The sequence below is a fragment of the Argentina silus genome, assembly GCF_951799395.1.
Source record: "Argentina silus genome assembly, chromosome: 7".
In the NCBI taxonomy this organism is placed as follows: Eukaryota; Metazoa; Chordata; class Actinopteri; order Argentiniformes; family Argentinidae; genus Argentina; species Argentina silus.
The window spans coordinates 706,942-725,676 of NC_139661.1; the positions used below are offsets into that span (position 1 = coordinate 706,942).

An 18,735-nucleotide genomic window follows, 5' to 3' on the forward strand; every position below is an offset into this window, starting at 1 on the left:
ACCAGCGTCTCTTCTTCCTGAGGAGACTAAAGAAGGTCCATCTGTCTCCCTCTGACTCAGATCCTGGTGAACTTCTACCGCTGCACCATCGAGAGCATCCTCACCAACTGTGTCACAGTATGGTATGGCAACTGCTCTGCATCTGACCGGAAAGCACTGCAGAGGGTGGTGAAAACTGCCCATCGCATCACTGGTTCCTCACGTCCCTCCATTGAGGCTGTCCAGGGTAAACGATGCTTGTGTAAGGCACGCAGCATCGTCAAGGACATTTCTCACCCCAATCATAGACTGTTCACCCCACTCCCCTCCGGGAGGCGCTACAGGTCTCTCCGCACCCGAACCAGCAGGTTCAGAAGAAGCTTCTTCCCTGCGGCTGTCACCCTACTGAACTCCAACTCTGCACCTAGGTGACAACCTACCAACACCCCCCCCCCCCCCCCCCCCCCCCCCGGACAATTGCACTACTCCACTACTCTTACCCTACAGTATTCCTATAAACTGTACATACTGTATCCTCACTTGTACACACTGCTCTTACTACATACCACTGCTCTTCTGTACATATCTGTCTATACTGTTCATAATCTGTCTATACTGTTCATAATGCACATATCCTTATATTTTTCTTTTAATACTGTTAATACACTGCACATATCTGTACATACCTGTTTATACTGTTCATACGGCGTTCCATATTTATTCTGCTATTTACTCTAATGTTACTGTTAATACATATATACTGCTTATACTGCATTGCCTATACAGCTCATATGCTGCTTACACTGTTCATACTGCATTCTATTTATTCTGCTTATAATGCTACTGCTAATTCATATACTGCTTACACTGCACTACTTATACTATACTGCACTACTATACTGCTCATATACTGCACTACCTGTATATACTGTTCACATTGCACTTTTCTGCTTTTTTGCACTTCTGGTTAGACGCTAACTGCATTTCGTTGTCTCTGTACTTGTGCTCTGCACAATGACAATGAGGTTGAATCTAATCTAATCATTATGATGGCTACATGATGGCCACACCCCTGGGGTGTTCAGTATTAGTATGGTGCCCACGGGCACAAATGTTCACTCCTTTGACATCAACAAACAATTTGTTTGTCAACAATGTATAAAATGTCTATACAGTCCACAAAATTAATGACTGCATTACTTGATAACTGAACAACTTTTCAATAGATATATAGCTCTGATTCCCATCAAATAGGCTAATGGTGTAGGCTCTACATTTACATTTACATTTATGGCATTTAGCTGATACCTTTATCCAAAGCGACTTACAACAAATACATTCGTTTAAGTAAGTGAATCATCTATCCATCCGTTATCATAAGAAAAAGTAATCAATGCTCGGACCAGGGGCCATTGGCAGTCACAATGATAAAACAAGGAAAAATGACTCTTTTTTAATTATTATTAATTTTTTTCAACAGGAGAGAAACTTGTACAGGGGGGTAGTGGGGATGAAGAGGTCTTTAGGAAGGACCGTTAAGATGTAGCCTGAAGAGATGAGTCTGCGGAATAACTTAACTTGATAAGTTGAATAAGCTCTAACTTGAATAATAACAATAACATGGTTTCTAATAACAGATATGATTCAATATGCGTCAATATCATTATTAAATCCTAAGCCAATCAGTCCCATTTGCTTGTTTTATTCAAGATATCTTATTTTGTCAGAGCGCTTTTATTTTGAAGTTTCAACCCAACCGGATGTTGTTTGAAATCTGCTGGTTCGCTAGTTCGTCTGGCCCTTTTCCCTGGGTGGAAACTTATTTATCAAAGGCAAAGATACACTCTGAATTGAGTGATATGGTTATGGTGCATATGTATAGGCGGAGACAACATATTTCTGTCGCTAAACCAGGTAAGAGTTACAAAATAATAGAATTATAAGTTGGAAAGCCAGCTATTTGAGCTAACGTCAGCTAAATTAGTTAGCCAACCAGGAAGTGCTGGTAATTCAATCAATGGAGCGTTATACTGGTCTCTGCCACTTGTAACTAATGATTGCTTGGGTACTAAACTCTTTGTCGTCTTATCATCAGTCCAAATGTCAGGCTGCCCTTAACTAACTAGGAAGCTGCTCAGTTAGCTACCTAGCTAGTTTAGCTAACCAGCTAAATGAAGACCCGTAAGAAACAACCTGAACTTCTGGCTACACGATTAATGTAGTTGTAGCTAATAAGCATATGTAGCACTGATATGACTAAGCTTTATTTAAGCATTGGTTTCCTGGACACAGATTAAGCGTGTCTCATTCCTAGTAGCGTGGTCAAACGTTCTGGCCACAATACTGTCCCAATGGGGACGAGTTGACAGTTCTAAGTCGGCTGTCAAGCAAAATAGCCGTTTCGGGACTTTTTAAACTGTTCAAAATATCCAAAATAATGCGAAATAGTGTACATTTACCTGTCAGTTCATGTTATCTTTTCTTCATAGAAACAATAGCGTATAAGCAGTTAGCATTTGTTGACAAGCAAAGGGTTGTGCTTTGCGCAGCAAGCAAATCAAAAGACGAAGCTTAATAATAAACACATATTTATAACAAGCAATTTGGTGACTTAGTACATGAAAAAATAACTGTGAAACGAACTACAAGTCAATCGATATCTAAGAGTGGTTCTTTTGGTCTAAAAATACGGTTTAAAAAGCACCGTAGCGACGGCGCCAGTCAAGAGAGCCGCTGTTAGAATTCTAGGCCCGTTTTAGAAGCAAAATGTCCAGAGAAATATTTGTCAGTCTCCTAATTCAACTCAAAAGTCCCCGACCACACTTTCTATTGGTTTTTCAAACTATCACTCAATTAAGAGCCAACCCCTGTTTTATCGTCCCCCGGGTTGTTGGATTTTGATTGCGTTACGATTAACGGGTGAAAAAATGTAGTTTTACCTTGACCTCAATGGCCAGCTCCGGAATCAAAATCCAACAAGCCGAATTTGATATGGGTGTCTTCGCCAATGTGTTGTCTACAACAAACTGAAAACCGCTAACATTTTCCGTTTGCGCCTTTTTTTTTGTTGTTGTGTAAATAGCAGACGTGCGCCCTAGTTCACTTATCAAGGCAATCGAATTTTCGCCTAGCAAAATCATCTCAGTGCGCGCGAGCGAGATGAAGAGCTAGCCAGGCTGCAACATAACAGGCGGAACATTTATGTATAGCATACTTATAATATTTATGCTATACATATTTATGTATAGCATAATATTTTCTGACTAAACACAATGGCTAGCATGCTACTTGTGTTTAATAGTTAGCTTGGAATATCAGACATTTTGAGAATAAGATAAGACAAAGGCTCGTTTAAGAGCCACGAACAAAGCATAAATAAAGCAAATTTGTTCATCCTACTAATGTGTGTGTGCGCAGGCGTGTGTGTCAGTCGGCTTCTGTTTCCATGGCTGATTTATTGTGCATTTATTGTGCCAATCAAATGAAGCTGCTTCTGATGATGCCGCAGTAGCTGCCAATCAAAATGTTGCATATAAATCCTCAGACACTATCCCCCCACACATCCTCCTGTTCTGTCATAATTTCACTAACAGCAATTTCCACATGAAGTTTAACTTTTAGCTGGAAAACACTGATAGGAGTTTTGAGTAAAATAATATATAATATGAAAGGACAACATGAGTTGCAGCGAAATGAGATGGATGGTGGCAGTATGGTGTTTAGAGAGTGTGCTAGGCTACAGATAGAACTGAGAGATTTGTCTGTAGAGAGAACTGTAAAGTTGAATTTAAACTTGTTGACCAATGAGGTCATGTTTGAAATGGATAGGTTTGTACTCGAGACGGGTGATGGAAATGTTAGACTTTTAGCTGACATACTTTGTCACAATTTTGATGTACAGGAAGACATGGACGTGCTTCTTAGATGTGTTGGTACATACTTGCATAGAGCCAAGTCTAAGAATAGAAAGTTGAAGTGTAGTGACAGGGATATTTTTGACCGGTCAATTTTTATCTTGCCCAGACACCAAAGACATGCTGAGATAGAAGGAGGTAAGGATAGCACTGATGATGCTGAGTGTGTCAGGGATGTGGACATTGTTATTAAGGATTTAGGGAGGGAACTTGGTGACAGGAATAGGTTAATGAAGGAGTGCGAGAGTCTCCAGGAAGAGAGAGACAAGCTGGACAGAGATAGGAAAGAGAGGGGGCTGAAGCTGTGTCAGGCAGAGCTCGAGATACAGGGTTTACAGTCAAAATCAGATATAGGTTGTCAGAGATTGTCTCAGCAATCATCTGAATCTCTCTGTAAGAAGTTGAAGCGCAGGGAGAGCAAGATAACGGGGGTTGTGTTACTGTGACAATCTCACCCAATGGGGTAGATATAGATATAGATATAGATATAGATATAGATATGTGTATAGTTGAAATGACCGAACAGTTGAATAACAAAAACCGTTGTATTGAAAATGGGCAAATAACCCGGCGAATGGGAAGAAAACAAGAAGCGTAGCGTGAAATCAAAATCATTATTTTAAGGATATAAATGGTCGTTTTAGAGCAAGTTTATTTCCCAGATATTTCCCACATTGTCCACTGGAAAGTATTAATAAACACACTGTTGCCTCAGCCTACAGTGTGCAATTGTGAAATATTCTCAGATACATGAAGGGCAGTTCCAGGTAAAAGGATCCACGAGGACCAAAATGTGAAATTCAATCAAATTGGGTGTCTAATGAAAGCTAAGAGTCTATATTTCAGGGAAATGAAGTCAGAAACACATTCATCAACCATCTTCCATCATAGGAATAGGGATAAACAAAGGCTTTAACTTTTGGTCAAACATATATGGAAAAGTGTCAACCAGAAAAAGTATTTAAAGGTGTTTGAAAAAAACATCAAACCTCATTCATTTTCAAGTATAGACCCAGGTCAACTAATATCAACAATTCTATTTATTTTTACAGAAAGGATTTGGCTTCTGTAAGTTTAAGAATCAATGCCTAGTCTCCGGGTCATTCTGTTACCAAAAACCCACGCTTTTAAATTTCTCTGCCTCTTGAGGAGCAAGAATAATGAAAGTTAACAAAAGTAAGAAGTACAAGTAGACCTACTGCCACTGCATCAGCATGCTCATCTCATGTACCAAAACATTTAGACTTCATTGTTGTTGAGAGCAGTGGGGAAATCAAAGACAGCAAATCACACAAATATGAATCGCATGTAACTGCCATTGAGAATGATGACATGCATGTTGTGCCCTTCTACAAAAAGGACAGCAAGTCTTCTTCATTAAAGAGCGCTTTGACACATGGTGTGGTGTCCCTAAGACAGATTCTTAATGGGGGAGTTAAGACAAATCACTTGCTCTGATTTCAGCTGCACACTATCCCTAGGTCACCACAAATTGCTATGTAATATTATTTCTTGTCAAAATCTTCACAATGCAATACAACACGGCTTTCTCATGCCTACATTTACCTGGAAAACAAAGCATGCCGACTGGTTGGGCGTAGTAATAAAATGAATGTCTTCTCTGAATATTCAGCATGAACATAACGTTACCGAACACAACATCAATTTATATGAAACCTACCTTTGACGCAGTCTCCTGCTGAAGCAACAATCTATTTCCATTGCCTCCTTTTGAATACACACACAGCACCTTTTTCGATTGTTGATAGGGGCCTAACTAACTCCACTGTCAACATTCCATAACGTTCATGCCTTTCAGTAACTAATTAAACTGACCCGCGATACGAAATAATGATGAGTCGATAACATCACAATTTCACTTATTACGTGGCTATATGCTTCTTTTCAAAGCTTCTTGTTTACTTGTTTCAATCTGAGTGGGCATTTTGAATGTATCTAACATGTAGTTAACAAGTAGCAAAAGTTGTGTTGATCCACCTGGAGAAAATCCTGTGGCAGTCAAAAAAAGGGATTTGAAAACTGAGATCAACACGTTATTGGCAGATGTTAATGAGCGACGATGTGAGGTCGCACTCGACTAAATAAATCAGACCGATTCAGACTTTTGGTATAATAAAGAAAAAGATACCAAAAACCACAAATGTCATTGATTCAAATTACTTGAGTTTGAATCAATTTTACTTTGTGTTATGTATACGTTTATAAAATAATACATTATTACTATAATGAGAGTGTCTATTATACTTTTATATATTTGTTTCCCTATTGTAGCTACATCATCATGTATACAATGAAATTCAGATGCATAAATCATGCATTCCTCTGGGGGACCCATTTAGTCATTCTGTTACCAGATGTAAATCCACTTCACCTACTGTAGTTCAACAATCAAAAGAGATTTTTTCAAACTCAAGGTATCATATGATGGCTAACACCACACTCTCCAGACATATTAACATTTTAATTTGGAGCAGATATTTAAGACTCTTGGGGAAACGTGGTTATATGGAACCCAGTTGGAATTGTTAGAAGTAGTCTTTATGCATAGAGTTGTAATGGTTTGTTAAACTTTGCTATCAAGGGTTTTTGTTTGGCATATATTTGAAAGTGAAAAATCTCTGCATCATTCTGTGACCGTAGAATTGCCCTGAAATATTGTTTTGGAGGAACAACTGGCTGAAGAAATCTCTTTGCTAGAGTAATAATGTGCTCTCATGACCTGACACTGGGCATATGCAGTGTAGTGGTGGTCCCTCAGGCTAAAACAGTCTTGACACAGATTAATGATACATTTTATTCAATACATTCACAGTTTTTTGCTTTAACCAATGTACACTTTTTATGAACCTGTTGATGGAACTGTAACATACTGTAACATAGTCATGAAATTATTTATCCATGTCATGGATGAATAACAATGTAATTCTAATGCCCAGGTGTGCAGGGAGAAGGTGAAGAGTGGTGGCACCATGGCAGACCACACTGACGTGAGTCTATTGCCGGAGCAGCGTGTCCGTGCCCTGACTAAGAAGGGCAGCTCAGTTGACGTTAACGATGATGTCCCCCCGCGCCGCTACTTTCGTTCTGGCATGGAGATGATCCGCATGGCCAATGTCTACACGGAGGAGGGAAACACAGAGCACGCTTTTGTCCTCTACAACAAGTATATCACGTAAGGAGTAGCTGTCTGTTTGGTTTGGATATTCTGATGTACCACAATATCAGATGATGAAATAACCCTATTAATGTATGGTAGTCTGTGATGTGTGGCTTTAAAGGGATGTTCACTATTTTGAAACCTTTGTTTTTAGATACTGTATTTCTAGTTGAGCGATCCAGATGGGTTTTTAAGTGTGTGTCTTTTTAGCTACTTCCAGCAGCCTGCTTACTAGCAATTTAGGCCTAGTGGGAGAAAGCGGGGCACGTAACTTCTACGTAACACGTAAGTTCGGCACGTAAGTTCTATCAGCAAAAAATGTCGTGGGAACTTGGTGACAGGAATAGGTGCGTGCGTGTTGTTTGAAACACACCCAGAAGTTGTGGTGTTATGCCAACGACTTGGGAGAGTCACAAGACTATAGCTGAGCAATGTAAAAACTGGTTATTGGGACATCTCAAGACTATAGCAGAGTAACGTAAAAACTGGTTCTAAATCCAGTTAGACTTTTCCAGTCAGCAGTCAGACACTGTAATGTTCAGAATTGCGGGAAAAAACACAGCAGAACTCATCTAAGAAGTCATTTTATATGCAGAATCTGAACATAAAATCACTACTGTAGGGCACTTTGTAAAAGGATGTTTTTGTACTTTTTAGAGTAGGTTAGGTACACTATATTAGGGGGCTAGTGGGCTTTTGTACATAGCTAAATAACAAAGATACACACTTCAAAACCATCCGGTTTCATTGACAATATGAGAGACGATGGGCACCTCAACTTCAGACAATTATTGAGGCCTAGGCAGGTCTAACAAATTTAGGTTATGTAGTGAATTACCATTCTAATGCCAATGTCACACATTGTATAATTATCTGTTATGTTTATGTCTAGGCTTTTCATTGAGAAGCTACCCAAGCATCGAGATTACAAAACGGCTAATATTCCGGAGAAGAAGGACACTTTAAAGGTAGGTTAACAGGACTTGTAGTCTACTTGTGTTCTCGAAGACTCAAAACTCTTATTAATTGGATTAATTGTTTTACAATGCTCTTTCAACAGCGATTGAAGGAGGTTGCCTTTCCTCAAGCAGAGGTGCTGAAAAAAGCTCTCTTGAGGAGATATGAGCAAGAACATGCGCAGTATCTTGTCAAAAAGGTAAACTGCTTAACTGAAATCTGACACCGTTAATAGTGGAGGTAGCTAACCTTATGGAACATGTTGGGCCTTTTAGCTACGGTCAAAGGGTTTGCAAACTTCCAGGGTGATTTTCAAAATAATGTTATTTCAGTATTTGTGCCCACTTTTGGCAAACATTAGAAAATTGTGCTAGGCGGTTGAATACACATTTTGTATGTGTACTTTGTGTGTAGAAAGTGGAGGAGAAGGCCCTTGCACAGCAGCAGTCAAAGCAGAAAGCCCTGGATGCAGAGCGGGAGCGTGTGGCTGAGCTGCACCGGCGCCAGCGAGAGCAGGAACAGTTTAGTGCTTTTGAAGAGATGATCCGCCGCCAGGAGCTGGAGAAGGAGCGCCAGCGGATCCTCCAGGAGTTTGCCACCCCGGGCACCCCTCCGCCTGATGCACCTCTAATCCCGGGCGTCCATGGCCCCCCTCTGCCGCTGGTGGTGTCTCCAACCCCGCCACAAAGCCCAGGGGATACGCCCAGCAGCACCATCCACCACAGCCAACCCCCCGCCGCCACCCCTCAGTTTGACCGCTCGCTCAAGCCTGGGTCCCTGGTCAGCCCTGGCAGTGAGTTGGTTACAACTTTGATCCACTTCTTCCCTTGTTGCTTTTCCTCCCGTCCTTACCTTGAACTTTCTTGTTTTTCAAAAGAAGGTCAAGGTAAAGTCACAAAGAAAGTAAAAGGAACATATGAAGTACAGTACATATGGTTAAATTATGTATGCTTGCAGGGTATACGTCAGGCAGATTTTTTCAGCTTTCACCCTTGAATTTTCCCCCTTCCTTTATTTTCATTATTTATTATTTGTTTGTGTATCTTAATCTAGATACCATGGACGATGCCCTCCGTCAGTTGGCAGTGCCCGCTGAGCTGTGCAGGAGTTTTCTGAGGCTGGCAGATGCCAACACAAGCCGATCTGTAGAGACCTGTGGCATCCTCTGTGGCAAGTTGGTAAGACCTGGCTGGAGGAGCTCAATTATGCACATGTTGGTTGTATTGAACTTTTTACAGTGTTCTTAACTTTGTCTGGTATTGAAACCCCCATAAAGCTAGTGCTTAGCAACCATGCCAATAGAACTCTCAAGGTTATTGTTTGGGTAACATTTTACAGGCACAGCCTCACACACTGTAGTTCTAACAAAACTATCACTAGGATACCTTGAAACATCTCTTTTGACCCTTTGATGCATACTGTACGATCATGTGTGATCAGTCAAGAGTGGTCCCTTAAGATACGATGAAACCAGTGTGATTAGAACACTTGATTAGAACGCCTATTAACGATTGACGCAACAATCAGCGTTTGGGCTGACCAGACTGTTTGGGCTGAACATTTTGCACAAATGATAAGTCTTTACAACTGGAACTGGAAGGAAAATACAAGGGATGAGTTATGAAGGAACTGAACTAGTCTGAACTAGTGATGGCAGTTTGACACTGAAGCTTCGATACGTGCTTCAAACACTGAACAACAATTCCATCGAAGCACTGCTTCAAAGCTTGCTTTGGTGCGAAAAAAATCACGTGACATATGACGTCCGAAGCAGCAACTGCTTCGTTGCCTGAATGAATCACCTGACTGGTTCGCGGTCTAATCAGGTGATTCACTGGCACTGCCTCGTCTCGATTCTGACAGGTGATAGGTTGCGACAGTTTTGAATTTGAGTGCCTCAACACTTTATAACCGCTCTAAACAGTGCACAATTTGTGGATTGTCGTAGTAGGTGCGTTGTTGCTGTTGAGTTGTTGGTATTGCGTATTCTCTGAGTGTTCTTCTTGTAATCTTTGAGTGTTCCCCATCCCACATAATCACCCCCTGCCATAGTTACACAAACACACCCAACCTATGCCATATTTTCCCCAGCACTCTCTCCTCAATAACACAATACACACATTCATCAATCTTTATTTGTAAATAGAACATGATATTCAGTCTTAGTGTGTGTGTGCATCAAAGAATTTCATCAAAGCAAAGATACTGTAGCGAACGGCGGGGTAGAGCAGCTTGCCTTAAGCGGGTATCGAACTCGCAATCTTTCGCTTACAAACCGGCCGCGCTAGCCACAACACCAAGAGCGGTAACTCCCTTGGCGGAATTGCTAACGGGCCTTTCACAGGGTCGTTACAATACTTTAAATCCAAGGGTGATCAAAGCAAAGATGCTTCAGAACAAAAGATCTTTTCTACAAAAGTAAAGTAGTTTCTCCAACACAGCTCATTGAGGTGTGTGCGTGCGTGCGTGCGTGCGTGCGTGCGTGCGTGCGTGCGTGTAATTAAAAGCCTCCTGTCCACCAACTAGCCTGCCTAATTTGACTGCAGCCTTGCACTTTGCCAGGAGAGGTCACTGTAACTGAAGCTTCGAGTAATGAACCCATTTTCGAAACAATTGGCTCAAGTGGTTCAGTGCTTCACAAAAGCTTCATTTGCCCATCACTAGTCTGAACAGAGAATTGTCACAATGATTTTACAGACACACGCTCTGAACAGACAGAAACAAAAGGATCTAGTGAGGGGTGGAAGTGCAGGGTTTAAATACATCGGGGCCATCCTCTGATTGGCTATAGCGGTGATGAGGAATGAGGTGCAGCTGAACCAAATTGATTGCCAGAATGCCTGGGAAGGATGGAGATAGGTAAAGGGACGGAAACACAACAGAACACAAGACACAAACAAAACATTTCTAACAGTCCTCAATGTGAGTGGTTTATTTTTGTTGATGTAAATGTTCAGACATTCACAGAAGTAGCAACAGCATAGCCCACATTTTCGAATTTGGATGAGAAATGTGTTATGTTATTTCTAGCTCTGGGGAAAGAGTGAGCTTACAAGCAGTATAATTGAGCCAACTCTAGGCTGACAGAAACCATAATATAAATGAGATAATAGCAAATAATAGCAAAATTACAATTTACAATGCATCACATCACAAATGTGCTTGAAATAATTGACTAAAACACTTCCAGAAGTTGAAAGTAATCCGACAGTAGCTATTGTTTGTGCTTCAAGGAAGCTTTTTCACCTCATCTAGTTGAAACAACAGTTTGTTCAAATCCAAACTGTTGGGAGTATAGAGCTAAAAGAAGACAAAATGCTTCCTCTTTCCATTACTTATGGAGGAGGGCACTGTACATATAAATATAACCAATTTAGACCCTTCGCACTTTGTTAATGTCATAAATGTATAATGTCTCTGTGTTTGTGTTTCAGACCAGGAATGCCTTTACAGTGACTCATGTGATTGTCCCAAAGCAATCTGGTGGACCAGACTACTGTGACACAGAGAATGAGGAGGAGCTCTTTCTGATCCAAGACCAGTATGATCTCATAACGCTGGGCTGGATCCATGTGCGTAACACCAACTAGCTGACTGGGAAATAGGCTGTCAATGCCTTTGTTAGCTATCGTCTTGCATTTGAATGAATCTCCATAACAAAATATTTGTATTGACCCAGAGTTGGCCTTTTGGTGTTTTGTAGACCCACCCGACTCAGACAGCTTTCCTGTCCAGTGTTGACCTGCACACACACTGCTCCTACCAGATCATGATGCCAGAGGCCATCGCCATCGTCTGCTCGCCCAAGTTCAATGAGTGAGTGTGGTGTCTGACAGCTACACAGTACTATTCACAGATAACTTCAGCCATAGAGGAGACTATGGAAACTACTATTCAAAGATAACTACAGCCATAGAGGAGACTATGGAAACTGCTGTTCCATAACAAAATGGTTACATGCTAGCTATCTAGGGTTGGGGTATATTCCTCTTTAATTCAGTCCATTCAGACGCTAGTGTTTCCAGGGAATTACCTTGATTTTTCATGAGACTGATCTGATACTCAGTTTAAGCATAGTATGATGCTACACTGTAAATTCATGACCCAGCAAGAAACCCCTCCCCCATCACCCAATCCTGTCGTAATTTAAAATATATATTAATAACACTGTGAAGATATTGGACAATCTAATGCACATTATGGTGTGTTGGTGTAGGCTGTTTATCTGTTTAGGTAGGTATGCAGTGTGCCATGCCTGTTGCTTGCTGTTTCCTACCCGTAAGTTGCTTTGGCTTGTTGACGTTGCAGGACTGGCTACTTCAGGCTAACGGACCATGGAATGGAAGAGATCTCAACATGTAGAGAGAAAGGCTTCCACCCCCACAGCAAAGAGCCACCCCTCTTCACAGTGAGTACCTCCTCTTTCAAAATTATATTTATATCAATATATGTTTGTGATGTGATCTTCATAATGACATTGATCAGAGTTAAGTCCCAAGAAAAGTAACCATAATGTGCATTTTGGAGTTTCGCTGCTGCTAATTACTGAGATATCCACTTCAGTAAAACCAGTATGCATGCTGTTAGGCTGTGTGAACTAGTGTAAAATGTTATTTCAATAAATGCCTACCGGTATCTTCATTTGAGCCTGGACTCACGATGGGCAGCGGTGCTGCGAATGGAATGAGTTTGCCATTACCTAAAAAATACACTCAGGAATGGAATTCTCCTAATCACTGTTCAGTAATACTCGAACTGGCTCTTTCTCACTCATTATTGGTTGAGACACATTTAGCATGGTTAGAAAGCTGAGATTCTTGTCTTTTTAACAGCCATCAGAACTCAATATGCTTAGCGGTCCAATCGACTGAAAATGTTGGAGCAAGTCACATATGAGAGGGGACGTTTGGCATGATTTGTTAACATTAATAAACCCTACAATTTGGAAATATAACAGTTTGTTATAGAATATTATTACAGTTTGTTATAGAATATAATTTTTTAATAGTGTTGCACCATTTTTCGAGCATAATACCTAATAGTCTAATGAATAGCCTAATAGTCCTGTTAGCCTAAACAGCTAACTAAACAGGCTCAGCCCTCCGAAGCACACTACTCACTTAGACCTCATCACATATGGAAATAAGCAAAAGTAGCTGAATGTGTGACATGTTTGATAAATGAACCTTTATCTGACTGACCTGTGGCCCTCCTGTTGCTCCTCCCAGGGCGCAGGCCACATCACCATCACCAACGACAGAGTGTCCATGCTGGACCTGCGGTGATTATCTCCACCATCCTTCTCTGAACAGTAAACCAAACACTGACAGACGTCTGGTTTTGTTGAAAAACTTATTGGGAATCGGTACTACACTAACATTGGTGCCTTGAATTGGTTCCGACCAATCACTGGACCTCACTTTCTCTTGGAAAGGGACAGGAATGTGGACTCATACTCAAACAGCCCTCTACCAGGGGAACACAGCTGGCAGAATCCCATTATGTGTGTGCTTTTTTATGTGCTCTTTTCCTTGCTTAATTATTATTATTATAATCAGAAATTGATTTATGCCATAGGTTAATGTGCAGTCCACATAATGCAGCCTGCAGTAAATAGTATGTTGATGAGGTTGACAGATGTTGAGAGAGGCTTCTTGGGCTTGTCCCAGGCCTGAATTTACAAAGTCTGTTCTCCTAAATCATTCAAAAAGATTGGTTAGTTTGTTGGTTAACAAAAACCAATGTGTGGGTTGAAGTTTGTCCTTGTCCATAGACTCCTTTCAGGGTAAGGAACCAAATATGTGATTTTGAACTTGGGTGGACTACCCCTCCCTTTTCACTATCTTTTCAGAAAGGTGTTCCTTCATCACCATTTCACTTACGTAATGGGGTGGTAGCCTGGGGCGGTGCTTAAGTAATGCATAGAGCATGATTTGTTAAAATTCGAAAAGGGGGTAAACCAACCAGCAATATGGCACAGCACAGGCTTATCAACCTGTCGTGCCGACAACATCAAAGAGCCACTCCAGTCTGTCGCTTTAGCCAGGCTTGCTTAAAGCAACTTTGAGCAAAACAAAGAGCATAGTTGATTTATCTCACCATTATCATGGCTAAATGTGGAGATCCATTGAGAGCTTGTTTGGCCAATCCATATTATAGCACTGTTGAATCAAATGACTAATGAATTAATACCGTATTAGTGACTACGCTTGTGAAATAATACATAATGGTTTACCGACTAAGCCTAGACTGGGAAAACCAAAGGCGAAAAAACGACCAGGCGAAACGATATATGATAGGGTAGTGTACTTTATAGCGTAGCAGTGTCACCTTAGCGGTATGTACTGCGCTCAAAGCAAGGTATGGCACAGCTTGTGCCCAAAGTTCAATTGGTGCTGGCGCTACCTCAAAAGTCTGCGGCGCGCACCACCACTTAGAAAACAGCTGATTAGGAAAGTGCAGTCCTCCATTGAAAACAATGGCTTTGCCTGGCGCAGTGTAGTTTTTGCGCATAGCATGTGAAAGCTCTATAAGCCACCAATTTCAACTGTAATGACATGGCCTGTAGCATTGTGCTAATGCAGCTTCCTCCTCTGTACAGACTGAATTTTGCCACCATGTGTGATACAACACCTTCACCTTAGCCTGACAGCACTATAGCTACCTCATCTTCAATGGCACATCTGAGAACTTTTTTGCGTGTACTTACCAACGTAAATAGAGCAGCTCTCAACGGCTAATGTTCCAGCAGGTTATCTTCATTGCTAAATAGCAATTTAGGAGGAGAGTTTGAGATCCGCATTCAAATTTATTTCAAAAAAGTTCCTCAGCTTCCATGTTGAAATATTTTTTATGTGACGGCCCTTATTCTAACCATGTCAGTAAAGTGACCAAAATGGCATATCAAGATAGGGACATTGAATGCATTCCTGTGACGCAATGTTGACTAAGATGAAGAGTGTACAATTCTACTGTCTACTGTTATAAATATCTTAAGATAGTGTCATTTACCTCTGTCCCTATTTAGATCCTGTAAAATAAAGTAACAATTCTACTGTGGTAAAGCCATACTAGTGGAGTATTCTGTCTTGCTTTGGAGATTATGATGGGTTGCATTTGTATATCAGTTTTTTTTTGTTTGTTTTTTTAAATCTCAAAGCACTTTACACTAGGCGAGTCTCCCTCCACAGCCGCTGTATTTGAAGTAGAGTCTTGGCAAACAAGACAACACACACAACAATACAAGTCACCCTATCCACTGCCAATGTGAGGCATCCATTCTGTGTTGTATGGCAGCCATGTTGCAAATTGCTTGTCACCACAGGTGTACTTAACATGCAGAAACATTGAGTGAACTTTCCAAAACATAAAGTGATCAATTGAATGAGAATGTTTTCATTAAAAAAAACATAGCTACAACATGTATGTTAACTTGCTCTCATGGCAAGCATTGCCTAAATTTAAATGTACCACTGGAAATATTCAAGTTTATTTACTCATTTTACATTTACATTTATGGCATTTAGCAGACGCCTTTATCCAAAGCGACTTACAACAAATACATTTGTTTAAGTAAGTGAATCATCTATCCATCAGTCATCATAAGATAAAGTAATCAATTCTCAGACCTGGGGCAACTGGCAGTCACAATGCTAGAAGAAGGAAAAAATAGGATTTTTATTTTTTCTTAACAGGAGAGAAACTTGTAGTTGGGGTGAAGATTTTCTCTTCAAACAAACATTCTTGCCTTAAATGGTGGTATTATCATCACCTGCCCCTCAATAAATTGGTCTACCTGATGGGACAGACAATTCCACCTGCTTGTCATGTCCACAAAAATGCCCATGTGCTGTGTTGTTCAATGTGAACCATCCATTTATTTGAAAAACGTTTTCCAATGTTCTGCATTTTGAATACACCCCAGACCTTGACGTGTATATACTGTACAGTGATCATTGTGATGTCAGCCTCTGTCTTCCATTTCTCCACTCTTCTCCTGAAGCATGCATATGGGTGTTAGTGGGCTCAGACCAAACCTGTGCTTTTAAATCTGTGGGAAAGTGCACAGGTGCATACTTTAGGGGAAGGGTGGAGAAGTGGAATGCAGAAACTTGCCAAACGTCTATGGTAAGGAAATGCTATGATTGTTTATTTTTCTTTATCAATTGTATCCACTAGATGGTGCCAAGTAGTTGAGAATATTGTGACGCTTCTTTAGATTATCCTTGAATAAACAATACCTTAAAAAATTCATGCATCAAAATGAAATACTTTTTCCCATTTTGTTTTAAACCATTGTTTGTCAGCCATTTGCTTGTTAAATTTCAGCGAAATTAATTGTTGTTTGTAAAATACTACACATCCATAAGCCTTGCCTCCGTTTTTTTACCATAGGCCCGACCAAAAGTAATTGAGGGAAATCAGAGAGTACTGTACATGTTGCCAAGCAGCCAAAGCTAAGCAACTTTGACGCTAAGAGGGATTTTGACATGTGTGAGAAGACTGCAACAAACAATACAATCAAGATTAATTCAAGCAGTTGACAACTTGTAATGTTGGAGTGATGACATGGATGAAGTATGTTGAGAATGTTTTGTCTTCCTTTCCCCTCTTGTTAATAGACAGACTTTGAGGTTGAGGGATATAAGCAGAAGTGGTATGATGTACTGACTGGTGGTGTTGTTATCGCTCTATGTTGACATAACAACAGGATTTAGTCAGTTGACCTGAGATGGGTGCAGTCAGGTGGTCAAAGTAATTTCCACCTTCAGAGGTGTATGTGTGTGTGTAACATGCACAATTTCTGAAGCATACACATCAAGTACATGCTGCCTTTGTGGACTAGGACTGAAATTTGCACATCATGCAAATTAATTTGCCAATTAAACATACGAAACAAACCTGATGACGGACTCGGGGAAATAAAACACCAGTGTATTTGAGAAGGGAAGAATAGGGCCTCTAAAAAACATGACTATAAAACACATTTCAAAACTGAACGATCCTTTCATTTGTGGAATACACACCTATGTTGTACATGGGACATGGCAACGAGTTCCTCCTCCACCATGGCTATCCTAAAGCTTAAGAGCATCAATGCTGCCACCTACGACAGGATTTACAGAGCCGCTGTCCAGGTGATCAGCTCCACAGCCCTCCTCTCTGTCTTCTTGGCAGTGTAGGCTAAGGAGCTGTGTGACTGATCCTAGGTGCTACGGTCGAGCGCAATAAATTGATGGAGCTACTGGCAGAGTAATGGGGCATGTGGTCGTTTGCCAGCAAACTCTCTGGCTCGACAAAACTGAACCGTCAGAGAAGGAGAGGAAACGTAATCTTGATGACCTGTGCTGGGACCTCCTCTCTGTCTCGTTGTGGGGGTCTTGGAGGAAGGAGCCACACGCCTAGTGCCAGGGGATGTGAAGGCCCAGGGAGCTGTTGGCTCCCCCAACCTAGACACTGTACCCCAGCCGGGGGACACTGTTTGTTCCAGGTGTAATTCACAAGCCCCCAAGCCCTTTTAGCCACTGAGCGGCCGCACGGGCCATTGGTGAGCAGAGCTTCTGCAAAATAATAATTTGTTGCTGAACTCTCACAGGCAGGTCAGCCGGACCTTCAGGTGATGTGGAGACGACACGGCAGGGCCACCATAGATCTTTACACTTCGCAGGACAACTCGCATTGCCGTCTGTCTTTAGCGATTAAGGATCGTAATGTTCATCTGGGTATGGACGCCCTGGCTAGTAACCAGACATGCTCCTTCATGCATTCCCTCCTGTCAGCCTAATTTCTCCCACTCTGAACAGAGTGAGGTTGCGCAGTCTATCTTTTTTACTGATTGCCACATTGGCCAAGGAGACCTCGGCGGGCAGACATGGCATTGCATCTTTACACACGACCTTGGCCCCTCCCATTGCGCAGAGACTTGCTATCCCAATCGCAGGGCCAAATATTCCACCCACACCCCGAGTTGATGGATCTATGGGTTAGCCCGTGTAAGGTCCAATTTACACTTGGATGGCTTGGCCCCAAACATGTTTAAGCACGATTCAGGGTGCTAGAACCTGTCCACAGCAACTCTACACAACCTCAAGTAGAGGGCGTTTGAGAGGCGGGGTGTGGTGCCTTTTCAGTGCTCCATTCCCACAGCCCTCTCCTTCTTACAGGACCTGCCATTAAAGGCTATATGGCCACCATCTATGTTGGTCCTGGTGAAATGACTATAGGGGCTCACCCCTGGTTCGTCTTTTTTTTTGCAAAGGGACCTGCCATCCATCCGGTCTCCAAGCTACCTTTCCCATTTGGGACTTGTCCCTGGTTCTTGATACGCTTACAAGTGCCTTTGGTGACTGTCGATTTTGAGGCGTTGTCTTATAAGACGCTTTGTTGTTAGCCTTGACCACGGTCAAGAGCGGGAGCGACCTCCATGCGCTCTTGGTTCATCCTTCATGCAATCAGTTTACCCCTGGCAACTCTAGGGTGACAATACGTCCTAATTCCACATTCCTTCCCAAAGTAATTTCTATGACGTACAGGAGTCGTGCTAGTCGTGTGGAGGATAGGTGTCTGAACACTCTCTGCTCAGCTGTGTACTAGTGGTGGATAAAATTAATTCCAGATCTGCAAGATTTAATTACTGGGGGGGATAGCTTAGAAACCGTCCGTTTGTCTGTCTGTCTAGTTTGAGAGAGGTACATAATAGTGTCTGTT

General features: G+C 41.5%; 1 protein-coding gene across 1 annotated transcript; it reads left to right on the forward strand.

Moving 5' to 3' along the window:
- Nucleotides 1–1,767: 1,767 nt before the first annotated feature.
- LOC310806507 (STAM-binding protein-like A) lies at nt 1,768–13,397 on the forward strand. Its single transcript, XM_083672633.1, has 10 exons — nt 1,768–1,893; nt 6,851–7,086; nt 7,964–8,039; nt 8,132–8,227; nt 8,443–8,821; nt 9,082–9,206; nt 11,463–11,600; nt 11,732–11,844; nt 12,337–12,436; nt 13,257–13,397. Exons 2-10 carry the CDS (start codon nt 6,884–6,886, stop codon nt 13,311–13,313), a joined length of 1,287 nt encoding a protein of 428 aa, XP_083528759.1. The 5' UTR covers nt 1,768–1,893; nt 6,851–6,883; the 3' UTR covers nt 13,314–13,397.
- Nucleotides 13,398–18,735: the final 5,338 nt, after the last annotated feature.